Consider the following 26,992-nt stretch of genomic DNA (forward strand, 5'->3'; position numbering starts at 1 on the left):
TGCGCTACCTTTTTGGTTTGCTTCCTGTCTTTAAGTTTGTTGTGGGTTTTTCTTTAGTTTTCCTCTTCTTGGGCAGTTTTAGTGGGTCTCATGGTGGGTGTCTTTTAGGTTCCCAGTTGTTGTTACTAGTCAACTTTCAGTGGACACCCCCATAGTGTCTTTCAGAACCCCTTCTAAAACCCCACATGTTTAGTTGTGGTTGTTGTCAGTGACTCTTTGTTAGTTCCCTCTTCTATTTAAGTGACATTTCTGGTGTTCTTGTGAGATATTACTTAACTGTCCGGAACTAGAAATAGAAGCATTTCACTACACCTGCAATAACATCTGCTAAACACGTGTATGTGACCAATAAAATGTGACTTTGATTTTAAATTAACGTCCTATTTATCGAAGATGCTGTTGGCTGGGGTCAAAATTACTCCAAAGGATTTGAATTTGTTAAAAGTCCATTTTGATACCGAAACTCTACTCCATGATTTAGATTTATTAAGAACAAGTTGATTGACAAAGTCATGAAGAATTGAATAAACCACATTTTGGCTATGATAAAAGATATGCCTCTGGGGTCAAAATGATCCATGTCAGAAGTATGGTTCAATGCAAATGTGTAGTGGGTGTAAAGTTTGTTTTAAACTCTCACTCATTAAACACGAATCAATCAACACATGCTTCTCTTTGAACGACTTAATATATTATTAAATCTTTATGAAATAAATGAATATAAACTTTTGGTTCCTCAACTGCGTTACCCACTCCAGTCAGCAGATGGCGATGTGCGTATTTTCGGTTCAGGCGATGCTGCCAGTGTGACGTATAATCTAGTGGACGGGACGCTCTAGTGGACGGGACGCTCCTTCAACAACAACAGATAGTCAGACACCTCGTAGCTTTCTAGCAAACATAGCTACAAGATTCACGCTCTTTACACTGTTTTGGTGTATATTAGTCGATGTGTTTTAAACACACTTCTGTTGTATGTACTTGTTGGCCCATTTAATTATATATTTATGTTGTTTGTCAGCTAACTTGTTTGCTAAGTTATCTTTGAACTAGGCTAGTCGCCAATGCTAGCTAGCTAACATCCCCGACCATGAGTTCATTACGCTACTCTCCTCCTGCTAATGAAGAGGTCTGCTGGACGGAGAAAGAAGCTTTCGTACACTGTTTTGGTGTATATTAGTCGATGTGTTTTAAACACACTTCTTTTGTATGTACTTGTTGGCCCATTTAATTATATATTTACGTTGTTTGTCAGCTAGCTTGTTTGCTAAGTTAGCTTTGAACTAGGCTAGTCGCTAATGCTAGCTAGCTAACATCCCCGACCATGAGTTCATTAAGCTACTCTCCTCCTGCTAAAGAAGAGGTCTGCTGGACGGAGAAAGAAGCTTTCGTCAAAGAGGAGGAGGAAGAGATGGATGTTACAATACAAAAACAAGTAGAGGGTGAGGCTGTTACTGTGAAAGAAGAAGAGAAAGACGTTACAGTGAAAGAAGAGGCAGACCCGTTCAGAGTGAAAGAGGAGGAGGATGTTACAGTAAAAGAAGAGGAGGATGCAGTTTTTGGAGTGAAAGAGGAGGGGGAGATGACTGTCACATTGGAAGAAGAAGAGGAGGTTGGAGATCTGTTTAACACCAGTAAGTACCGTCTCTGCAGTCGTTGAACCAATATGCAGTAAAGGGGTTCTACACTTTAATGTTGTTCTGTAGGAATGGCTGAAGCTTCACTGTAACGTGTAGAACATCAAGAGTGGACCATCAACAAAACGTTAACAATTGATCAAATGTATCCAATGACGATGCCTGAAATACTGTAGTCCTCAATATCTCCTATTAGATTAGCCCAATATGTAGTCTTAAAGGGGTAATAAGCAGTTGTTACATCCATTTTGGGACTTATACATTAATGATATGTACCCATCTTTTTCTTGAAGAATTTACTTATAAATGCCTCGTGAGCTTAGTTCAACTGTCGTACCCCATCAGAACCCAAAATATAAGCTTGTTTTTACTCCAATGTTTGTCAGTAAACATAAACGAACACTGTATATCCTCAAAACATGGTTAAAACTATAATGTTTGTATCATGGATGGTTGCATTTCTCCAGCCCCATCCCTCAGCTTTTTACAGAAACAGGCAGGGAGTACGCTTTGTTATTGTTTCTACTGCTGATTGCTGCCCCCGTTACTCCTCAAGGTCCAAGGACTGTATGTTGTTTTCAGAGGTAGACTGGCTCTGGCAGCTAAAATAGTCAAATGATCCACCTAAATGTGAATCGGTTCTCAATTGCGATACGTTTCTAGAAACCTACATCGCTGTACTTTCATATCACATCAAAATAAGTTCACACAATACTTTCATATCACATCAAAATAGGTAACCAGTCGCGATGCCCCAAAAGGTAAACCAAATTAGTTTCTCATCATTTCTCCTTCCTTCAGGCTTCTTTTTCTTCTTTCTTCTTTGGACTTTATTTGGTGGTTGGACACCAATTTAAGGTGCATTACCACTGTCAACTGGACTGGAGTGTGGACCTCAGTTCATCTTTCAATCACCCACGTGGGTATATACCAAGACAGTCATGAAGAGGGTACAACAAAACCTTTTCCCCCTCAGGAGATTGAAAAGATTTGTCATGGGTCCCCAGATCCTCAAAAGGCAATACAGCTGCACCGTCGACAGCATCCTGACCGATTGCATCATCGCCTGGAATGGCAAGTGCTCGCCATCTGACCCTAAGGCGCTACAGAGGGTAGTGCGAACGGCCCAGTACATCCTGTGGCCAAGCTTCCTGCCATCCAGGACCTATATAATAGGCGTGTCAGAGGAAAGCCCACAAAATTGTCAGAGACTCCAGTCACCCAAGTTATAGACTGTTTTCTCTGCTACCGCACGGCAAATGGTACCGCAGCACCAAGTCTAGAACCAAAAGCCTCCTCAACAGCTTCTACCCCCAAGCCATAAGACTGCAGAACAATTCGTAAAATCACCACCGGACAATTTACATTGACCTCCCCCACCCCCCTCCCTTTTGTGCACTGCTGCTACTCGCTGGTTGTTTGTTACCTATGCATAGTCACTATGCCCTCACCTTCATGTACAGATTACCTCAACTAGTCTGTAACCCCGCACACTGACTCGGTACCGGTGCCCTCTGTATATAGCCTCCACACTGACTCGGTACCGGTGCCCCCTGTATATAGCCTCCACACTGACTCAGTAGCGGTGCCCCCTGTATATAGCCTCCACACTGACTCGGTACCGGTGCCCCCTGTATATAGCCTCCACACTGACTCGGTACCGGTGCCCCCTGTATATAGCCTCCACACTGACTCGGTACCGGTGCCCCCTGTATATAACCTCGTTATTCTCATTGTGTTACTTTTTATTATTACTTTTATTTTAGTCTACTTGGTAAACGTTCTCTTCTTCTTGAACTGCACTGTTGGTTAAGGGCTTGTAAGTAAAGCATTTCACAGTAAAGTCTAAGTTGGTGTCTTGACGGATTTGTAAAAAACGGTTTGTCATAAAACACTATATTATATATTTTTTTTTAAATGTTGCTGACACCCCTCCCCAGAGGTGTCTCATTATTGGGATTCATTGCTGATTCCTACCTGTAGCTCACTATGAGTTGTCTAATGATACAGGTTAAGGGCCCTGTTGGAGATTGGTGGTTGGTAGTGGAGTCGAGGGAACAAGCAGGGTTGGACACGGCCATGTTATTATCCCACACAGTCTCTGTGGTTCATATGAACCCCATTCCTGGGAATTAGATTTGATTACAAATCGACCCTGTCTGTTACCACAGAAGGGTTCCGTTTGTCCCATTCCCAGCTAGGTTACGAGGCGCTTTATCGCCAGTACCTATGACTGGTTGATAGAGGAAACCTCCAAGCTTATTATAGAAAAAATAATTGGGGGAGAACTATTTAGTAAACTGAAATAAAATAACAAACCTGTTTGAAAAATGAAAACTATTCCAAAACTATCTTTGACTCAACCTAAAATAGCCTAAAATAATATATTAAATAATAATATTATGTTCAGTTTGAATAATTTATATCTTAACTTTGGGCAAAAATAGAATTGGGTTTTAAATATTTTTGTGGTTTTAAAGCTTCTGAACCTGGTGGCTGGTAAATGCTGCCATGGGATGGCAATGTTTCAAATAGACCTAGCTTGTGTATCACTATCTCTTGCTATCACCAGAAACACTTTAAGAAATTAGGATATTGGAAACTCTTTTAGATTCGTATTAACATCTTAAAGAAAAGAACATTGGCATGAATTACCCTCTGTGAACAAGAAGCACAACAATACAAATATTTTCAGAGATAATTAACTTGTTCTCTGTAATATCGTATAGCTTTGCAATCGTGACATTACGTACTTTCAAGGAAAATACCCTGACTTTAAAAAGGGATTTCGTGAGAATTAGCTTAGGAACTGCGTGTCACAGCATGACAATGTGAATGCGATTGGTCGACAGTCTCTTGGACGGGCGTTATATACGCTTTGACATTTTCTGGAATAGTTTTTATTTGAAAACGTTTTTGTTTACTTGCCTGCCTATTGAATTTGGAATGCACTGTACTGTTCATCTCTGAAACTCACTGAGATAATTCCTTTGATACAGCAGTAACAATACAGGGATATAACATCTACAGTGAAGACAGGAATGCGTATGGGGGAGCTGTTGCTGTATACAGTGCATTTGGAAAGTATTCAGACCCCTTGACTTTCTCCCCCCCCCCTTTCATTTAGCTAATTTATTTGGCACACCTGCATTTGGGGAGCCACTCCTGTGTTGTCTTGGTTGTGTGCTTAAGGTCGTTGTCCTGTTCGATGGTGAACCTTCGCCCCCCAGTCTAAGGTCCTGAGCACTCTGGAGCAGGTCTTTCATCAAGGATCTTCATCAAGGATCTCTCTGCACTTTGCTCCGTTAATATTTCCCTCGATCCTGACTAGTCTCCCAGTCCCTGCTGCTGAAAAACATCCCCACAGCATGATGCTGCCACCACCATGCTTCACCGTAGGGATGGTGCCAGGTTTCCTCCAGACGTGACTCTTGGCATTCAGGCCAAAGAGTTCAATCTTGGTTTCATCAAGCCAGATAATCTTGTTTATCATGGTCTTAGAGTCTTTAGTTGCCTTTTGTCAAACTCCAAGCAGGTTGTCATGTGCCTTTTTACTCAGGAGTGGTTTCCATCTGTCCATTCTACCATAAAGGTCTGATTGGTGGAGAGCTGCAGAGATGGTTGTCCTTCTGGAAGGTTCTCCCATCTCCACAGAGGAACTTTGGAGCTCTGTCAGAGTGACCATCAGGTTTTTGGTCACCTCCTTGACCAAGGCCCTTCTTCCCCAATCGCTCAGTTTGGCCAGGTGACCAGCTCTAAGAAGAGTATTCCATTTAAGAATGATGGAGGCCACTGTGTTCTTGGGGACCTTCAATGGTGCAGAATTGTTTTGGTACCCTTCCCCAGATCTGTGCCTCGACACAATCCTGTCTCAGAGCTCAACGGACAATTCCTTCGACCTCATTGCTTGGTTTTTGCTCTGACATGCACTGTCAACTGTGGAACAATATATAGACAGGTGTGTGCCTTCCAAATCATATCCAATCAATTGAATTTACCACACGTGCACTCCGAACAAGGTGTAGATACATGTCAAGGATGATTAATGGAAACAAGATGCACCTGAAAGCAATTTCGAGTCTCATAGCAAAGGGTCTGAATAGTTATGTTTTTTTAGCCTGTTTTCACTTTTTCATTATTGAGGATTCTGTTGTGTGTAGATTAATGAGGATTCTATTGTGTGTAGATTAATGGTTGGTTTCTCAAATGATTGCCTTGCCTGGTTCACCAACTACTTCTCTGATAGAGTTCAGTGTGTCAAATTGGAGGGCCTGTTGTCTGGACCTCTGGCAGTCTCTATGGGGGTGCCACAGAGTTCAATTCTCGGGCTGACTTTTTTCTCTGTGTATATCAATGATGTCGCTCTTGCTGGGGTGATTCTTTGATCCACCTCTATGCAGACGACACCATTCTGTATACACCTGGCCCTTCTTTGGACACTGTGTTAACAAACCTCCAAACGAGCTTCAATGTCATATAACACTCCTTCTGTGGCCTCCAACTGCTCTTAAACGCAAGTACAACTAAATGCATGCTCTTTAACCGATCGCTGCCTGCACCCGCACGACCGACTAGCATCACTACTCTGGACGGCTCTGACTTAGAATTGCTGGCCCTAGCTACATATTCGTCGCCAAACCCACTGGCTCCAGGTCATCTATAAGTCTTTGCTAGGGAAAGCTCCCCCTTAACTCAGCTCACTGGTCACCATAGCAACACCCACCCATAGCACGCGCTCCAGGAGGTATATCTCACTGGTCATCCCCAAAGCCAACACCTCTTTGGCCGCCTTTCCTTCCAGTTCTCTGCTGCCAATGACTGGAACGAATTGCAAAAATCGCTGAAGTTGGAGACTTATATCTCCCTCACTAAATTTAAGCATCAGCTATCTGAGCAGCTTACCAATCGCTGCAGCTGTACACAGCCCATCTGTAAATAGCCCATCCAACTGCCTACCTCATCCCCATGTTTTTATTTACTTTTTTTGCTCTTTTGCACACCAGTATTTCTACTTGCACATCATCATCTGCACATCTATCACTCCAGTGTTAGTTTGCTAAATTGTAATTACTTCGCTACTCTGGCCTTTTTATTGCCTTACCTCCTTACTCCGTTTGCACACACTGTATATAGATTTTTCTATTGTGTTATTGACTGTACGTTTGTTTATCCCACGTGTAACTCTGTTTTTTTGTCACACTGCTTTGCTTTATCTTGGCCAGGTTGCAGTTGTAAATGAGAACTTGTTCTTGACTGGCCTACCTGGTAAAATAAAGGTGAAATAAAAAATAAAAAAAACATTTCAAATAAAATCTTAACTTTATTGACAACACCCAAATAGATACTGTCAATAACGCGGTTCTTCAATAATTACACAATTCTTAATACTGTAGCAAACATTATATTACACAGGACATTCAAACGAGCCTTACAATTATAATCCAAAGTAGTGTGAAATGCACTCATAAGCAACCTGGAAATGGGTGTTACTCCCCTGAGTTTTCCCCCATTCACATTCAGAAAACTTTGTGAAAAACTAAAATCTTTGCTAACCATTTTTGCTCAAGGCAGATATAGTACATCCATAACTATCGGTTTCTTCATTAGCAGTGAGGAGTTTCTGCAATCAAATTGCCCTCGTGCCGCAATTTTAGCAAACACAGAAAGGGGCCTATATTGGAGACCAAAAGTCGTCTGGCACACTGCTTAGAGTTTCAACAACATGAATATCTTATTTCTAGCCGACAATCTTAGATGTTACTACTAATGTGAAAACAAGACAAAATATGACTATTGTTGCTCATTTTAAGACAATTGTCAAATAATTTTAACATTCATTACAGACATCAATTGTTGTACAACATCATGGCTATGCTGTTGGCATCACCTTTTACAGTGGATTACCGCTGTTGTGGGCCTTAAACCATCTGTATGACTTTGTTGTTCACACAGGAGAGAGACGTGACTATCGTGTATCCTCTGGGGAGCCTCAACAACCTCATGATGCTGACAAGGCAGAGAAGAGTCTCTCCACATTAGAACACCTCAAGAAACACCCGCAGAGATCCACAGGGAAGAGAACTCACTGCTGCTCTGACTGTGGGAAGAGATTCACCTCATCAGGCATTAAAATTCATCAGAGAACACACACAGAAGAAAAGCCTTATAGCTGTGTTCAATGTGGGAGGAGTTTTGGTCAATCTAGCCAGCTGACTAAACACCAGAGAATACACACAGGAGAGAAACCTTATAGCTGTGTTCAATGTGGGAAGAGTTTTTGTCAATCTGGCCAGTTGACACAACACCAGAGAATACACACAGGAGAGAAACCGTATAGCTGTGATCAATGTGGGAAGAGTTTTGGTAGATCTGGAGAGCTGACAGTGCACCAGAAAACACACACAGGAGAGAAATCGTATAGCTGTGGTCAATGTGGGAAGAGTTTTGCTGCATCTAGCACTCTGACTCTACACCAGAGAACACACACAGGAGAGAAACCTTATAGCTGTGGTCAATGTGGGAAGAGTTTTGGTCAATCTTGTCACCTGACTCAACACCAGAGAACACACACAGGAGAGAAATCTTATAGCTGTGATCAATGTGGGAAGACTTTTGGTCGATCTGGAGAGCTGACAGTGCACCAGAGAATACACACAGGAGAGAAACCTTATAGCTGTGATCAATGTGGGAAGAGATGTACTACATCTGGCTCTCTGACTCTACACCAGAGAACACATACAGGGGAGAAACCTTATAGCTGTGATCAATGTGGGAAGAGTTTTACTACATCTGGCAATCTGACTCTACACCAGAGAACACACACAGGAGAGAAACCTTATAGCTGTGGTCAATGTGGGAAGAGTTTTGGTGGATCTGGAGAGCTGACAGTGCACCAGAGAATACACACAGGAGTGAAACCTTATAGCTGTGGTCAATGTGGGAAGAGTTTTGGTCGATCTGGCCATCTGGTATCACACCAGAGAACACACACAGGAGAGAAATCTTACAGCTGTGATCAATGTGGGAAGAGATTTGGTCAATCTGGAGAGCTTACAGTGCACCAGAGAACACACACAGGAGAGAAACCTTATAGCTGTGATCAGTGTGACAATAGATACTCTGATAAAAGATCTCTGATCAAACATCAGAAAATGCATACATGAAGAAGTTGTTTCATGATATCAATGAAACACAATGTAGAATGTTTTAACATTGTAGTAGGAGTATTTTAATAATGTCACAATGTAGAACCCTAAACGTTTGTCCCCTGTTCTATTGATTTCAGCATGATATGGATATTAGCCTCAGAGGAGAAAAATCCAGGCTCTGAATTGAAAGAGTACTTTTTATGTGATTTAACAAAAAGTGACTAACACAAAAAGAGCTGGTTTACACTTACCATGTTGGTGACCCACTTGAATCAAAATGCAACACTTCAAAATGTAGCTAGTTGTTTTCTACAAATTGTCCTCTAACCAGTGATGTATACATTACTCCCAGATTCCGTGTGGGTTTTGAGCTGTTAGTTTTAACAGGACGTGCAACCTCATCTCCCTCCTCTCGGCACAATTGATTTCAACATGATATCGATGAGTGATGACAAATAAGTGTTGCGTTCCTTTGTTTAGCGACCCCTAAATTTAAATGCATCACTCCAAAATGTAGCTGACTGTCTTCTGCAGGTTGTCCTCTAACCAGTGAGGTAAAAGATATCTCCCATTTCCATGTGTTTTTTTTAGTTGTGTTAGTTTCAACAGCACGAACAACATGATTTCCCCCCAATTGATATCAGTGATTTATTGCTACTTGTCAAAACAACAGCGTTTTTGGTGCTTGTGCAGTTTATAAGGAGCTTGTTTAAAAAAATACAAGTAATGTATTATTGTGGCAGCTGTTTGTGTACATTTTTTGTTTAGGTTTTCAATATATCAGAAACTGTTTCTGCATATTGGTTATTGATTTGGACACGTTAAAACTGTGTTTTGACATTGGGCTATCCCACGTAGAAAAATGTAATTGAAAAGCCGTTGAAAATAAGACTATGCAACCAAATATTTCATATTTACATTTCATGTAACATTTGGTAATGATAATTATTTATGCAACCAACTGACAATTTTTTGGGTACAATTATATTGACATTGCTGCCCTGCTTTTAGAATATCAGGGTTCATTCTCAGATGTGCCAACCCAAATGTACTAGAGCATGACATTGGGGCCTGGGCCCAGATCCAACAACATGCCTATCAAGTGAACCCTGAAAAGAGAGAGAAGCTCTGCAGTGAGATGGAAAGTTACTACGGATATTGCAGGAGTTTCTTCTTGAAATCAGTCATGTCCGTGGTAATGACAACTTGGTTGCTGATTGTCTCAAGGGTGGGCAGTCAAAAAGTTTAGTGTTTTGCGTTTAGCCAGTGAGTTGCCATGGATCACAATTTATTTTGACTGCATGTTTTTCCTGTATTGGAGATGAGTTTTGTTTGGGCTCGTTCCAAGGGGAAGAGAGTTCTAGAAGCTAGTGAGTTTTAGGAAGATGAGAGTTCTAGAAGCTAGTGAGTTTTAGGAGATATAAGAGTTTTTTCCCCTATTTTTAGTTGTTGACAGCCAGTAGACACCATGTTTATATTGGTGAAGCATTGTAGTTGATTATAATGTGAAATAGAAATTGTTTTCTGTTGGTGGTGAGCAAACTTGTCCAACAAAAATACAGCATATATTTGTTGTCTTAAGGGGGAAGGTGTTACAGGCTTTGGTTTTTCCATTTATGTTTTGAGGTTGGACTCGTCCATATAGCTCGTTAGCACGTAGGGCGCACAGATTGGTGTCACCTCGTTAGTCAGTATGTGTTACACCTGTGCTGGCTTGTCCATGTCGTTAGTGGGAAGGTGTTTCACCTGAGCTGGTCCAGGTTCTATTTAAGAGTGTCTGGCCCAGTGCTCCAGTTGTCTTGATAGATGTGGAGAGTCAACACCTTTAGTTGCTCCACCTTTTTGGTTTGCGTCCTGTCTGTAAGTTTGGTGTGGGTTTTTCTTTAGTTTTCATCTTCTTGGGCAGATTTACTGGGTCTCATGGTGGGTGTCTTTTAGGTCCCAGTTGTTGTTACTAGTCAACTTTCATTGGACACCCCCATAGTGTCCATAGCCACCGTGTTTTTACACCTGCATTGCTTGTTGTTTGTGGTTTTAGGCTGGGTTTGTTGTATAAATAAAGCTTGATTTGATTTGAAAATATTGCAAAACAAATTAACCCAATGACTGACCAATCAACAGACTCTTGGTCCATCTTAGTATGAAAAACAGTATCAATCCCACTTTTCCAGCCTGCTCAAGGCGTGGTGGAGTGGTGAACACCACCCCCGGCTCTACCAGGGGCTTGAGGTGGTCTCCCACAGCTCTGCTTATGTCATGTTCTGTGGCCTTGCCGTTCCCTTTCTTGACTGCCCCTGCAACACAGAAAGAAACACATTGAGTAATATTATATAAAACACTCAAAGTAATGGATATGGAGCATCTATGGCCTCAGTTACACCTGGCACCTAAATGTGACTTCTATCATTTGATCACTCCAAACTGCATTAGGTTCAGATCTACCAGGATGGGCCTTTGACATAATCTGGAAGCAGCCAGACCACCTAATATGCATAAGCAATGTAAAGAGATGAGTGTGGAAAAGTACATTTTACACAAGTGACCTTCATAATAAGTCAAATGTTATTTGTCACAAACATATGTTATTGCGGGTGTAGCGAAATGCTTGTGTTCGTAGCTCCAACAGTGCAGTAATATCTAACAATTTCACAACAAATACCTAATACACACAAATCTAAGTAATGGAATAAGAATATATAAATATATGGACGAGCAATGTCAGAGCGGCATGGACTGATACAATAGTGTAGGATAGAATACAGTATATACATATGAGATGAGTAATACATAGACTAAGATACAGTAGAATAGGATAGAATACAGTATATACATATGAGATGAGTAATACATAGACTAAGATACAGTAGAATAGGATAGAATACAGTATATACATATGAGATGAGTAATGCCAGATATGTAAACATTATTAAAGTGACTAGTGTTCCATTCCTTGAAGTGGCCAATGATTTCAAGTCTGTGTATGTAGGCAGCAGCCTCTCTGTGTTGGATGGCTATTTAACAGTCTGATGGCCTTGAGATTGAAAAACAGCTTCTGTCTCTCGGTCCCAGCTTTGATGCACCTGTACTGACCTCACCTTCTGGATGATAGCGGGCTGAACAGGCAGTGGCTCGGGTAATAACAAAGAACAAATGTGTGTGCCTGAGGGGAAATTCACTTTCCTACAGCCAGAAGGGGTGAGAAATTACACCAATATTAGTGGACAATTTGCACTAATGTAAATAAACATAGATGATGGAACATATTCCCTTTTGCTTAAGTGATGAACCGCTAAGGGTACATAAATATTTACCATCTAAACAATGTGTGACCTCTCACCTCTCTGGCTGTAGAAGTGTTCTTCCTAACCAGTCCCTCAACAGCTCTCTGACTGAGCTCCACCCTCACTGGGTCTTCAGAGGAGAGGAAGGCTGAAGCGGGATGGAAGGATGAATGGATCAGTCAGTCAATAGTAGAGCTGCTGTCTGACAAAATCACTATTTTAGTAGTTCATTAAAGTGAAGAAGGCTTTATGACTGCTGAATACCTGTCAATCACTTAGATCATCTACTTTCAGGTAGAGAAACGTCTTTGGGACGTCCCTAGCCCGTTGAAGCTGACATTTAAATTGGTTAAGGTTAGGGTTTAGGGTAGGGACGTCCCAAGGATCCCAGATAGCATTGACCATTGTGCATTATTCTGTCTCTTTTACGTAGCAGGTGATGGATTCTGACTTCTGTACTTTTAAATATGAAATATCCTTATTATGTGAAATTGAATGAAACAATAATGTATGTTGATGCTAATATGATGTACAATATTCCATGATGTTTCTATATGATAACAATAGAGTAATATAATTAATATGCCATATAGTATTTTTTAACAGTTTCACAAATGAATTTTTATTAACTTAATTATTATGATTCAACATCAGTTCACCGTCTCACCTCATACTGTATTGGAGCAGCAGCAGTTGACTGCCCAGTTCAACATCAGTTCACCGTCTCACCTCATACTGTATTGGAGCAGCAGCTGACTTGATCGTTGATGCTAATCATCATGTTTTGAATCTGAGAGTAAATAGAGCCGACTACACTCTAAAAATGAAGGGTTCAACTGGAGTTGTTCTCAGATCCCATAAGAACCGTAGGGTTCTTGGTCAATGAAAAACAGCCCCAAAAGGTTCTTCAAATAACTTGTTAGAAGGTGGGTTCATCGAGGAACCTCCGTTGTTGCTGGACTTCTTCCGGGAACTTCGCAATTACAACTGAAAACGATGGTGACAAGTTTGGATGCGACAACAGTTAAAAAGGTTAAGTTGGGTCGATGATTGGTTCTGAATATGTCTCGAAATTATTTATATACTAATATAACATACTAATGAATAACGAAGACAAGTATGGTTTTCTGTGAATATCTTCCATAACGTTTCTATAGCTAATTACCGTAAATATTAGAAAGCCGGGTTTGACCGTCGGGGTTGTATGAGCTACAGTACAGTACCGTTATCTAGCTAGATAACGTTATGTCCTAACTAGGCAATACTAGGTTTGGATTATTTCCTCAACTATATTCTTTCCCATATATTGTATATCGTTTCCATAAAGCCAACATGGCTTTACACTCATTAATGTAAGTTTCCAATCTAGAGCAGTTCTCACTTTTGTGATAATGAACTAGCTAACGTTAACTAACTAACTTACTAACTAAGGATGGTGACCTGTCCAGACGAGATGTTACAACGAACTGAATCGTCAATGGAGGTCTTCCTCTTTATATAGCCTGCTACAGCATGCAATACTATTAACTCACAAGGGGGCATAACGTTACATGGACAATACTATCCCATTTTGGAGACGTTACCTGTACAATACTATCCCATTTTGGAACGTTACATGTACAATACTATCCCATTTTGGAAACGTTACATGTACAATACTATCCCATTTTGGAAACGTTACATGGACAATACTATCCCATTTTTGAAACGTTACATGTACAATACTATCCCATTTTGGAAACGTTACATGTACAATACTATCCCATTTTGGAAACGTTACATGGACAATACTATCCCATTTTTGAAACGTTACATGTACAATACTATCCCATTTTGGAAACGTTACATGTACACCCCCTTGTGGAGGGAAATTAATAGCTTAGATGGTAGCTGTAGATGGGATTCAAATGCATAATGGTATTAATACAGTGTCTAGACTACCTCTTTTGTATAAATGCCCTTCAGAATCCAAACACAGTATTGCCACGCAGCAAAATGTTGCGTACAATCTTTCAAGTCAGCCTGATAAAATATTGAACAATTTGTGTACAAAGAGATATCTTGAAATGTGATATTAGGCCTGTATGGCAGTACTGTTACTGTATGGCAGTACTGTATTGGCTAGTGCTTTCTCCAATATATTCTTCTATTTTGCATTAAATTGTATGTCGATGGCATTTATCTTTCAATATTTATTTAATATATATAAATATATATATTGATACTTGTAAGACTATTCTTTGACACATTTTCTCTTCCTTTGAAATTCTTATAGGACAGAACATGGACACAATGCAATTGGGATCAAGAAGAAGGTACAGATCTGTTGTAGGACAGCTGCATTTAAAGTGTACATTTAACCTACATAGCAGTCAATACAAACTCAAATATATTAGCATACAAATGTGTGCAAATTATCTTTTCAGATCTTCTCATAAATGAATCAAGTCCATGTAATGGATATAGACAACAATATAATTCAAGGACTATTAGAGATAGAGAGGCGAGGCAGGGGTGAGGACATCGTCCTGCTATTTTGACAGTCCCTGAATTACAACACAGAAGAGGTATTTGCTCTTATTCCTTCCCTTTCTCTAATATATTTTGTAATAAAATTAGCAAGTGTAGTAAAATCATTGCTTTACTTTACTAGGACTGGAGACCACAGCAGTGATTCTGCTCTTGCCCTACCTCTTCAATGAGGACCCGAGTGGCCTTTATGTCCGTGACAAGGTATGCCTATGCACCAATCATCTGTTTGTTCCTAAACATAGGTGTGCATGCTTATATAAAACTACAGCTGAACATTTGTTATGTTCTTTGTTAATTGTATGTGTATTAATCTTTTCTTACTTTTGTTGAGACAGATTTCACCACTCTTCACTCCTTTACTGCACATCGGTGGAAATCCATTTCACCATGAGAGTGAAATCCCGCTGGCCTTTGATGGGGAGAACATCCACGCCCTCGAGGACGTCCCCATGGGACTTGAGGCTCTGCCCGGGCTGTATTTTTTATTTTCCCATAAATTTCCCAAAAATTTCAGAAAAACACTTATGTTATTAAGTTACTGTGTTCTGGGGATAGGATAATTTGGGGTGAAGTTACCAGGGCCGGTCATAAAGATGACAAACTTCCTAACATAACTAAGTGAATATGATATACACACTAAAGCTGAAAAATCTGTATTTAGCATCAAGTCTACAATATTGTTAGTTTACCTATGATTAATTTTTAATGTATGCTTTTATTGTACATCATTATTTATATTTTGATGCCACATCGCCCGTTTTCAAAGGGAGTCGTTGTTTTTTAGGGGCAGTCGCTTTTTAGCTTTTTGTCTGAAAGTATTTTCTCAACTGCGATACCAACTCCAGTCAGCAGATGGCGATGTGCGTCTTTCAGGTGATTCTGCCACTGTGAGGTATAATCTAGTGGACGGGATGCTTCTTCAACATCAACAGCTAGTCAGACACCTTGGTAGCTAGCTAGTCAAAATAGCCTAAATATTGAAGTTCTTTGGACTGTGTCGGTGTACAGCCACTGTGTAATCAACACAATTATATCGTATCTACTTTTCATTTCATATTTAAGTTGTTGTTAGTCAGCTAACTGAGTTGGCTTGATAAATTAGCCTAGCACTACGCTAATGCTTGCTAGCTGTTATCCCCGACCATGAGCTCACTACACTTCTCTCTTAAAGAAGAGCAGTTCTGCTGGACGGAGAAAGAAGCTCTGGGGCTGAACATTATCGTGAAAGAGGAGGAAGTTACAGTAAAACATGAAGTAGAGGGTGAGGGTGTTACAGTGAAAGAAGAAGAGAAAGACGTTGCAGTGAAAGAAGAGGAAGACGCGATCAGAGTGAAAGACGGTGAGGATGTTAGAGTGAAAGAAGAGGAAGAGAAAGAGGAGGATGCAGTTTTTGGAGTGAAAGAGTGGGAGGGAGAGATGACTGTCACATCGAAAAAGGAGGTGGAAGAAGAGGAGGAAACTGGATATCTGGGCCCGATTTCCCAAACGCATCTTAATAAGGCATCCCATGGTTCTAACGCTGAACTTAGCCATAAGATGGTTTTGAGAAACCGTTCCCTGATTAACACTAGTAAGTACTGTCTTAAATACAGAGGCACAAACTCTGCAGTTGTTGAACTGATGTTTGGTGTTAAAGGGGAAATATGCAATTGCTACATCTATATTTTGACTCTTAAATTATTTATTTATAGCCATTGATTCTTGAAGAATATAACACATGCCTCATGAGCTTAGTTCAACTGTTGTACCCCATCAGAACCCCAAAAACTTTTTTACTCCAATGTTAAGAAACAATGTAAATCAACACTGTATAGCCTCAACATGGTTAAAACTATAATGTTGATATCATGGATGGTCAGTCCTTGTATCCATAGGTCTGTCTGTCTGTAGTTACATTTCTCCAGCCCCATAATCATCTTATTACCAAAACAGTGGTGGAATGACAGCTTTGTTATTGGTTGAACTGCAGATTGGTTGATTGATTGTGTGGCTTTTTTAAAGGGACAACCTAGGATTTAAACAGAAACAAAATGGCTGCCCAGAGACTTGGTTTGGTAAACAGCTGAGGCATGGGGGCTGGAGAAATGTAACCACTCAAATTCATAGAGAAAGCGATTGTAGCAACCTTAACACAAAACCTAGGGACCTCGTCAAGAAGTTCAGACATCTTGGCGTAACAGTTATAAGGTGTTGGCTTGACAGTCGCTGGACCCAGGTTTGAGTTCAGCTCAGGGCTACCCTCTGAATTCACTACACTATGAATACAAGGACTGGCCATGCATGATGTCATAATGATAGTTTAACCAGGTTTCTAGGATATATAGTATATTCTAGAATTCATCCATGATGTCATAATGATAGTTTAACCATGTTTCTAGGATGTATAGTATATTCTAGAATTCATCCATGATGTCATAATGATAGTTTAACCAGGTTTCTAGGCTATATAGTATATTCTAGAATTGCCAGTGTAGATTTCCTGTGGGGGTCAAATTGTTAGAGCTGTTGATAAGTCATTGTATAATATTCAGCCAATTTATTTTCATGCCATTACATCAATACAGCCCAACCAGAAGAGAAGAAACTCTTCCTGAACCACCTCGTCCTGCTGGCCTTCATAAATTCTGACGTTGCTGGTAATCGGCTACTCAAGCAGTCGGCAACCTACATTTGGAGTGCAAATTTTATCTTACCATTTCTACTGATCTGGTGCCAGTTATGATTTTCATTTTCACATTTTACTGGAACAGTTTCATTTAATTTATAATAGTATCTCAAAATCATTGTCTGTGATTAATCTTCATTCTATCTAAATGAAAATTATACAAATCTAAAAGTAACTTTTATAGCCAACTATGTAAAAGATAGCCTACATAAAGCCAACACATAAAAACATTGCATTCTGCATTTAGAAAATATCCTAGAAATCACTTTGGCTGCACATGGCCTGTCTACAACAAGCTTGAAACATTGTATAACATTTTCTGGGCTCTCAGTTTCCCGTGCCAGTGAGTTTGGGACAGACACAGCTGTCGGCTATTTGTGCAAAGGATAAGAAGTAATCAGGTATTTTATGACATTTCCACTGGATCAGCGCATTACATTTTTCCCTTTCGTGCCGAGTGGTTATCGAAAGGGCGAGAGCTGGAAATGTTTTTCAAATACTTTAAGGAACTATTGTCATTTGCAATTGATTTTGATTAGACTTTGTTTACACGCTGTTAGAGGTGAAGAGAAATGTGTTTTGAGAAGCTCCACAACTCATTAGTGGTGGTGCGTTAAGACAATGAGAAATACTATCAGACATCCCCAAATGGGCACATTTATAGGCCTACATTTGCGTGCAGGCCAGGTAGACTAGTCCTACTTTTATATGCGTAATCAGGTGTGCGTCCTTACTCAACATTGACAGGAGTGTTTCAAATGAAAGACAATGAATAAATTGACAAAACTGCCGCATCTTGTGTCTCCTTATGATATGCCGGGAAAACAGTTTTCATGGACACAGAAATCCTAAATCATGTCAGAGTTTGCTAAAATCCAATGGTTTTAACCGAGAGTCACCTTAACTTTATTGACAACACCCAAATGGATACTGTCATTAACGCGGTTCTTCAATAATTACACATTCTTAATACTGTAGCTGTTTTGTTAGTCACGTGTTCAACTAAAATCAGCTGATCCAGGAAATCATTTTCTGAATGACAGTCAAATGACAAACATCACGAGATGCCACAATAACCAAAGTGCTTCTTCATTCATTACTCTGGTAAAGACGGTTATGCCGTGCTCCACGTTGGATCCAACATCCCTAACAAATTGATGTTTATAATGTGTTATTGTCTGCTTGATTTACAGTAGTGTCTCGTTTGTCTGTTTGGACACAGAGATACTTAGCTCATAATGTGTAGAGAACTGTTCCTTGATGGATAGGCTATTGTACAACACACAGAGCTATTTTCCTTTATTCAGGACATTTAGAATGACAACACATTACAGAGTAGCATAGTGGGATTATTCACAAAATTATCTGGTGATCAGGTTATGAAATGTCACGACAAAGACATTTTAGTTTCCATGTTTCACCTGAAATATTAAATTGTTTATAGTCCTAGGTCTATGTTATTGTTAGGTGAGGTTATGGGTTCTACAGTAGGTCTATGTTGTTAAAAGGTGAAGTTATGGGTCCTACAGTAGGTCTATGTTATTGTTTGGTGAAGTTATAGGCCAATTTGTTAAACACTTAGTGTACAAACCCTCATTGTCAGGCTGATGGCAAAGCCAAAGAGCATTTTACTGGTTGAAGTGTTTAAGTATAAATCAGTTGATTTGTGGCAATAACACAAAGTTAAGTTGGAGATTCAAACGAGCCTTACAATTATAATCCAAAAGTAATGTGAAATGCACTCATAAGCAACCTGGAAATGGAGGCTATTATTGCTGTCAGCCTATGAGAACTCCCCTGAGTTTTCCCCCATGGTGGTGAATTAGTGAATAGACACAGAGCTTAATGTGAGTTACCTTGAGTAGCACTCCTGATCTTGTGCTGTAATATTCAGAATACATTGTGGAAAAACTAAAATCTTTGCTCACCATTTTTGCTCCAGACAGATATACTACATCATTAACTAGTGGTTTCCTCATTACCAGATATACTACATCCATAACTAGTGGTTTCTTCATTACCAGATATACTACATCCATAACTAGTGGTTTCCTCATTACCAGATATACTACATCCATAACTAGTGGTTTCCTCATTACCAGATAAACTACATCCATAACTAGTGGTTTCCTCATTAGCAGATATACTACATCCATAACTAGTGGTTTCTTCATTACCAGATATACTACATCCATAACTAGTGGTTTCCTCATTACCAGATATACTACATCCATAACTAGCGGTTTCCTCATTACCAGATATACTACATCCATAACTAGTGGCTTCCTCATTAGCAGATATACTACATCCATAACTAGTGGTTTCCTCATTACCAGATATACTACATCCATAATTAGCGGATTCCTCATTAGCAGGGAGGAGTTTCTGCAACCAAATTGCGTGTGCATCGCCCTCGTGCCGCAATTTTAGCAAACACAGAAAGGGGCCTATATTGGAGACCAAAAGTCGTCTGGCACAGTGCTTAGGATTTCAACAACTTTAATCTTATTTCTAGCCTACAATCATCGATGTTACTACTAATGTGAAAACAAGACAAAATATCACTATTGTTGCGATCTTGACTATCTTAATTTTTTAATTTAACAGACGTCAATTGTTGTACAACTTCATGGGTACGCTCTGGGCATCACCCTTTACCTCAAATAAACAGTGGATTTTTGCTGTTTTTGGCCAATAACCATCTGTCTGACTTTGTTGTTCACACAGGAGAGAGATGTGACTATCGGGGATCCTCCGGGGATCCTCAACAACCTCATGATGCTGACGAGGCAGAGAAGAGTCTCTCCCCATTAGAACACCTCAAGAAACACCCGCAGAGATCCACAGGGAAGAAATCTCACTGCTGCTCTGACTGTGGGAAGATTCACCTCCTCAGCAGGCATTATAATTCATCAGAGAATCCACACAGGAGAGAAACCTTATAGCTGTGATGAATGTGGGAAGAGATTCACCTCCTCAGCAGGCATTATAATTCATCAGAGAATCCACACAGGAGAGAAACCTTATAGCTGTACTCAATGTGGGAAGAGTTTTAGCCATTCAACTAGTCTGACACGACACCAGAGAACACACACAGGAGAGAAACCTTATACCTGTTATCAATGTGGGAAGAGTTTTGTTTCACCTGGCCTTCTGACTGTACACCAGAGAATACACACAGGAGAGAAATCTTATAGCTGTGATCAATGTGGGAAGAGTTTTACTCAGCTAAGCAACCTGATAACACACCAGAGAACACACACAGGAGAGAAATCGTACAGCTGTGATCAATGTGGGAAGAGTTTTAGCCATTCAACCAGCCTGATATTACACCAGAGAACACACACAGGTGAGAAACCTTGCAGCTGTACTCAATGTGGGAAGAGTTTTAGCCATTCAACCAGCCTGGTATCACACGAGAGAACACACACAGGAGAGAAATCTTATACCTTTGAAGAATGTGGGAAGATTTTGTCTACATCTAGCAATCTGACTCTACACCAGAGAACACACACAGGAGAGAAACTCTTTAGCTGTGATCAATGTTGGAAGAGTTTTACTGAGCTATGGAACCTGATATCACACCAAAGAACACACACAGGAGAGAAACCCTATAGCTGTGACCAGAGATAATCTGATTGAAGATATCTGATCAAATATTAGAAAATACATACATGAAGGAGTTGTTTCATGATATCAATGAATTAATGTCACAATGTAGAATGTTAACACTTTGTAGTAGGAATATTTTAATAATGTCACAATGTAGAAGCCTAAATGTTTGCCCCCTTATTAATTGATTTCAGCATGATATGGATATCAGCCTCAGGGGAAAAATCCAGGCTCTGAATTTAAAGAGTACTATTTATGTGATTTAATAAAAAGTGACTAACAAGAAAAGAGTTGTGTTCCACTTACCACGTTAGTGACCCACTTGAATCAAAATGCAGCACTTCAGAATGTAGCGATCTGTTTTCTACAAGTTGTCCTCTAACCAGGGATGTACACATTATTCCCAGGTTCCGTGTGGTTTTTGAGCTGTTAGTTTAATTTATTTCAACATGATATCGATGAGTGATGACAAATAAGTGTTGTGTTCCTTTGTTTAGCGACCCCTACATTTAAATGCATCACTCCAAAATGTAGCTGACTGTCTTCTGCAGGTTGTCCTCTAACCAGTGAGGTAAATGATATCTCCCATTTCCATGTGTTTTTTTAGTTGTTAGTTTCAACAGCAAGTACAACCTGATTTAACCCCTAATCGATATCAGTGATTTATTGCTACTTGTCAAAACAACAGCGTTTTTGGTGCTTGTGTCCATGGTGAGGACAACTTGGTTTCTGATTGTCTCAAGGTTGGGCAGTCAAAAAGATTTGTGTTTTGTGTTTAGCCGGTGCGTTCCATGGTCACAAATTATTTTGACTTTCCGTATTAGAGATGAGTTTTGTTTGGGCTCGTTCCAAGGGGACGAGAGTTATAGAAGCTAGTGAGTTTTAGGAAGACGAGAGTTCTGGAAGCTAGTGAGTTTTAGGAAGAGAAAAGTACAAGTTATTTTTCTTGTTTTTAATTGTTGATAGCCAGTAGACACCATGTTTATATTGGTGAAGGTGAAGCATTGTAGTTGATTATAATGTGAAATGGAAGTTGTTTTCTGTTGGTGGTGAGCATTCTCTTAATTAAGGTGTTAGTCTTTCGTTTTCCCATTTATGTTTTGAGGTTGGACTTTAGTGCATATAGCTCGTTAGCACGTAGGGCGCACTGATTGGTGTCACCTCGTTAGTCAGTATGTGTTACACCTGTGCTGGCTTGTCCATCTCGTTATTGGGAAGGTGTTTCACCTGAGCTGGTCCAGGTTCTTTTTAAGAGTGTCTGGCCCAGTGCTCCAGTTTTCTTGATAGATGTGGAGAGTCAACACCTTTAGTTGCTCCACTTTTTTGGTTTGCTTCCTGTCTTTAAGTTTGTTGTGGGTTTTTCTTTTGTTTTCCTCTTTTTGGGCAGTTTTAGTGGGTCTCATGGTGGGTGTCTTTTATGTCCCAGTTGTTACTAGTCAACTTTCAGTGGACACAGAGCTAAACTGCAACATTATGTTATAATACTTTTATTGGATCAAATGGTTGTTTTATGCAACAGAATAGAGAGTTCTTAGAACTATTGTGTCTGTGTGTTCTACTGAGGATGGGCCTCTGGGAGATAACATTGACAGGAGATTTACATGTCTTTTGGGTGATAAAACCTAAAGACCGCATTCCAGAGCATGAGTTAATGTTTCTGTTCTATATGGTATCAGGGAGAGATGACCTCAGGGCCAGACCCTAGTCTCTACACAAAGAGTACTGTTTTTACAGCAGATACTGTCTGCTGTGTATTATAAGTATATTTCATACTAATTTTAACCTTGTGACCCGTTCTATACGTCTATTGTTGGTCATGTAGGTTGAAAGGGGTGTATCTTGGCTATAAAAGACCTTTGTACTTTTGTCTCGTGGCTCTCAACAAATCATCTGGGGTGATTTGTCGACCAGCCATCATTATCGTAGAGCACTCAACTGATTCACTTTAAATGTGTGCGTTGTATTGACCTGCTCCCTTATTAATAAGTGAATAAAGATTTAGTTTAAAAATAACTCTGACTTGTGTGATAAGTTTGTCTCCTCATTTGATATTAAAGAAATTAACCACATTTGGGGATGTGAATCTTCACTTGGTGACGCTCCTGACGACCTGGGTAAAAGGTACATGAGGGATCCCTCAAACTTGGAATCTCAGGAGACCACACTTCGGGAACGGAGCAGATGGACCCACCTTTGATCTGAGAGGCAGCGAGCCGAGTGGATACCACATCTCAAACATTGTTTAAAAAAAAAGAAAGAATTGAATTGTAACAGATCTGTAGTTCCTCACAGAGATCTATAGTTTAGTTTATTTTTTGTTCTGCTGGGAGTATGTTTGGAGAGCTGCTTCGTAGCTATGGAGAGTCCTTGAAAAAGCAATGGAATGGTTGTCGTGAGTACCTGAGAATTTCTTACGTTTTTATATGGATTCTGTGAATATATGAAAATATGATGGATTGTATGTGTGTATTATCGATTACTAGAGATTTGTTAAAAGTAATACTGGGAATATAATTAGATACAATTTAAACAACACATATGTAGACGAACGTAGGTTTTGAGTTGGTATCTTTAATGGATCATTTGATAAAGATGAGGTTTAAGCATTATTAAAACGTCTACAAAGTCTGGGCAATTGTCTCAGAAACTGATGGGAGTGTGTCCACTTTAGGGCAAGTTACGATGTAACTATAAATATATATATATAAAATATACGCTAAGGAGGAAACTATAAAACGCTTATTGGATTTTCTGATCATCTAAGATATGGGACGTTTCCAAAATGGGATAGTATTGTACATGTAACGTTTCCAAAATGGGATAGTATTGTCCATGTAACGTTTCCAAAATGGGATAGTATTGTACATGTAACGTTTCCAAAATGGGATAGTATTGTCCATGTAACGTTTCCAAAATGGCATAGTATTGCCCATGTAACGTTTCCAAAATGGGATAGTATTGTACATGTAATGTTTCCAAAATGGGATAGTATTGTACATGTAACGTTTCCAAAATGGGATAGTATTGTACATGTAACATTATGCCCCCTTGTGAGTTAAAACTTCTACTTGGTCACAATCCCGGATCCGGGAGCACCCTCATCAGTAAAAAAGCTGACTAGCATAGCCTAGCATAGCGCCACAAGTAAATACTAGCATCTAAATATCATGAAATCACAAGTCCAAGACACCAGATGAAAGATACACATCGTGTGAATCCAGCCATCATTTCCGATTTTTAAAATGTTTTACAGCGAAAACACAATATGTATTTCTATTAGCTAACCACGATAGCAAAAGACCCAACCGCATATTTTCAAAAAAAATTTACCGCATAGGTAGCTATCACAAATTCGACCAAATAAAGATATAAATAGTCACTAACCAAGAAACAACTTCATCAGATGACAGTCTGATAACATATTTATTGTATAGCATATGTTTTGTTCGAAAAATTTGCATATTTCAGGTATAAATCATAGTTTTACATTGCAGCCACCATCACAAATCTCACCAAAGCAGCTAGAATAACTACATAGAGCAACGTGAAATACCTAAATACTCATCATAAAATATTTCTGAAAAATACATGGTGTACAGCAAATTAAAGACAAACATCTTGTGAATCCAGACAATATTTCCGATTTTTTTAAAGTGTTTTACAGCGAAAACACAATATAGCATTATATTAGCTTACTACAATAGCCTACCACACAACAGCATTGATTCATGGCAACAGTATTGATAGCGACAAAACCAGCAAAAGATATTAATTATTTCACTAACCTTCATAAACTTCATTAGATGACAGTCCTATAACATCATATTACACAATACATATATGGTTTGTTCAAAAATGTGCATATTTAGCGGTACAATTCGTGGTTGAACAATGTGAATACGTAGCCAAACTGCACAAAATTATCCGGATATATTTCTGACACTCACCTAATCTAATCAAATAACTAATCATAAACTTTCCAAAAAAATACAGGTTGGACAGCAAATGAAAGATACACTAGTTCTTAATGCAACCGCTGTGTTAGATTTTTAAAAATAACTTTAGTACGACATACAGCTTACGTTATAGCGAGACAGCGCCCAAAATCAGCGCCCAAAATACGACGACACATTTTCGACAGAAATACGAAATAACATCATAAATGGTTCCTACTTTTGATGATCTTCCATCAGAATCTTGTACAAGGGGTCCTTTGTCCAGAATAATCGTTGTTTGGTTGTAGAATGTCCTCTTCATCTGTCAATTAGCAAACAAAGCTAGCCATGTGGCGCAGTAGTGTCCAACTCAACCATAGAAAAGAAAATGCTGAAAATCGCAATATACTGATATAAACTGATATAACTCGGTTTAAAATAACGACTTTATGATGTTTTTAACACATATATCAAATAAAATCAGAGCCGGAGATATCTAACGTCTATAACGAAAGCTTTTCAGAACGCAATCCAGAGGTCCATCTCGCGCCATGGTGAACAATGGAAAGAGTGGTCGCGTCATTCCAACAGGTCTTATTCGGCCTCAGATAGAGCTATACACCCCATTCCACCTCTCACTGCCTATTGACATCTAGTGGAAGGCGTATGCAGTGCATGTAGACCCATAGATTTCATGCAAATTAATAGGATGGCCCTGGAACAGAGCCCCCGATATCAGATTTTTCAGTTCCTGACAGGAAGTTTGCTGCAAAATGAGTTCTGTTTTACTCACAGATATAATTCAAACGGTTTTAGAAACTAGAGTGTGTTTTCTATCCAATAGTAATAATAATATGCATATTGTACGAGCAAGAATTGAGTACGAGGCAGTTTAATTTGGGAACGATTTTTTACAAAGTTAAAACAGCGCCCCCCCTATTGAGAAAAAGCTTTAGTATTGCATGCTGTAGCAGGCTATATAAAGAGGAAGACCTCCATTGACGATTCAGTTCGTTGTAACATCTCGTCTGGACAGGTCACCGTCTTAGTTAGTTCGTTAGTTAATTTTAGCTAGTTAATTATCACAAAAGTGAGAACTGCTCTAGATTGGAAACTTACGTTAATGAGTGTAAAGCCATGTTGGCTTTATGGAAACGATATACAATATATGGGAAAGAATATAGTTGAGGGAAATAATCCAAACCTAGTTCTGCCTAGTTAGGCCATAACGTTAGCTAGATAACGGTACTGTACTGTAGCTCATACAACGCCGACGGTCAAACCCGGCTTTCTAATATTTACGGTAATTAGCTATAGTAACGTTATGGAAGATATTCACAGAAAACCATCATTGTCTTCGTTATTCATTATTAGTATGTTATATTATTATATAAATTATTTCGATATACACTGCTCAAAAAAATTAAGGGAACACTTAAACAACACAATGTAACTCCAAGTCAATCACACTTCTGTGAAATCAAACTGTCCACTTAGGAAGCAACACTGATTGACGATAAATTTCACATGCTGTTGTGCAAATGGAATAGACAAAAGGTGGAAATTATAGGCAATTAGCAAGACACCCCCCAATAAAGGACTGGTTCTGCAGGTGGTGACCACAGACCACTTCTCAGTTCCTATGCTTCCTGGCTGATGTTTTGGTCACTTTTGAATGCTGGCGGTGCTTTCACTCTAGTGGTAGCATGAGACGGAGTCTACAACCCACACAAGTGGCTCAGGTAGTGCAGCTCATCCAGGATGGCACATCAATGCGAGCTGTGGCAAGAAGGTTTGCTGTGTCTGTCAGCGTAGTGTCCAGAGCATGGAGGCGCTACCAGGAGACAGGCCAGTACATCAGGAGACGTGGAGGAGGCCGTAGGAGGGCAACAACCCAGCAGCAGGACCGCTACCTCCGCCTTTGTGCAAGGAGGGGCACTGCCAGAGCCCTGCAAAATGACCTCCAGCAGGCCACAAATGTGCATGTGTCAGCATATGGTCTCACAAGGGGTCTGGGGATCCATTCATCCTTCCATCCCTCCTCAGCCTTCCTCTCCTTTGAAGACCCAGTGAGGGTGGAGCTCAATCAGAGAGCTGTTGAGGGACTGGTTAGGAAGAACACTTCTACAGCCAAGGAGGTGAGAGGTCACACATGGTTTAGATGGTAAATATTTATTTCCCC

The 26,992-nt window shown here is 39.8% G+C and overlaps 3 protein-coding genes and 1 pseudogene across 3 annotated transcripts in view; 3 read left to right on the forward strand and 1 right to left on the reverse strand.

Annotated features, from left to right (window-relative positions):
- LOC139567014 (zinc finger protein 180-like) overlaps positions 1–26,992 on the forward strand; it is a 740,647-nt gene that overhangs the window by 212,107 nt on the left and 501,548 nt on the right. The gene's annotated exons all lie outside the window — the stretch shown is intronic.
- Positions 1–26,992, reverse strand: part of LOC139567006 (zinc finger protein 180-like) — a 497,856-nt gene that overhangs the window by 14,414 nt on the left and 456,450 nt on the right. The gene's annotated exons all lie outside the window — the stretch shown is intronic.
- Positions 852–11,756, forward strand: LOC139567002 (zinc finger protein ZFP2-like). The gene is made up of 2 exons (XM_071388415.1): positions 852–1,634; positions 7,590–11,756. Exons 1-2 carry the CDS (start codon positions 1,325–1,327, stop codon positions 8,798–8,800), a joined length of 1,521 nt encoding a protein of 506 aa, XP_071244516.1. The 5' UTR covers positions 852–1,324; the 3' UTR covers positions 8,801–11,756.
- Positions 15,172–22,888, forward strand: LOC139567008 (zinc finger protein 883-like; annotated as a pseudogene).

Source organism: Salvelinus alpinus, unplaced genomic scaffold (assembly GCF_045679555.1).
Source record: "Salvelinus alpinus unplaced genomic scaffold, SLU_Salpinus.1 scaffold_40, whole genome shotgun sequence".
NCBI lineage: Eukaryota > Metazoa > Chordata > Actinopteri > Salmoniformes > Salmonidae > Salvelinus > Salvelinus alpinus.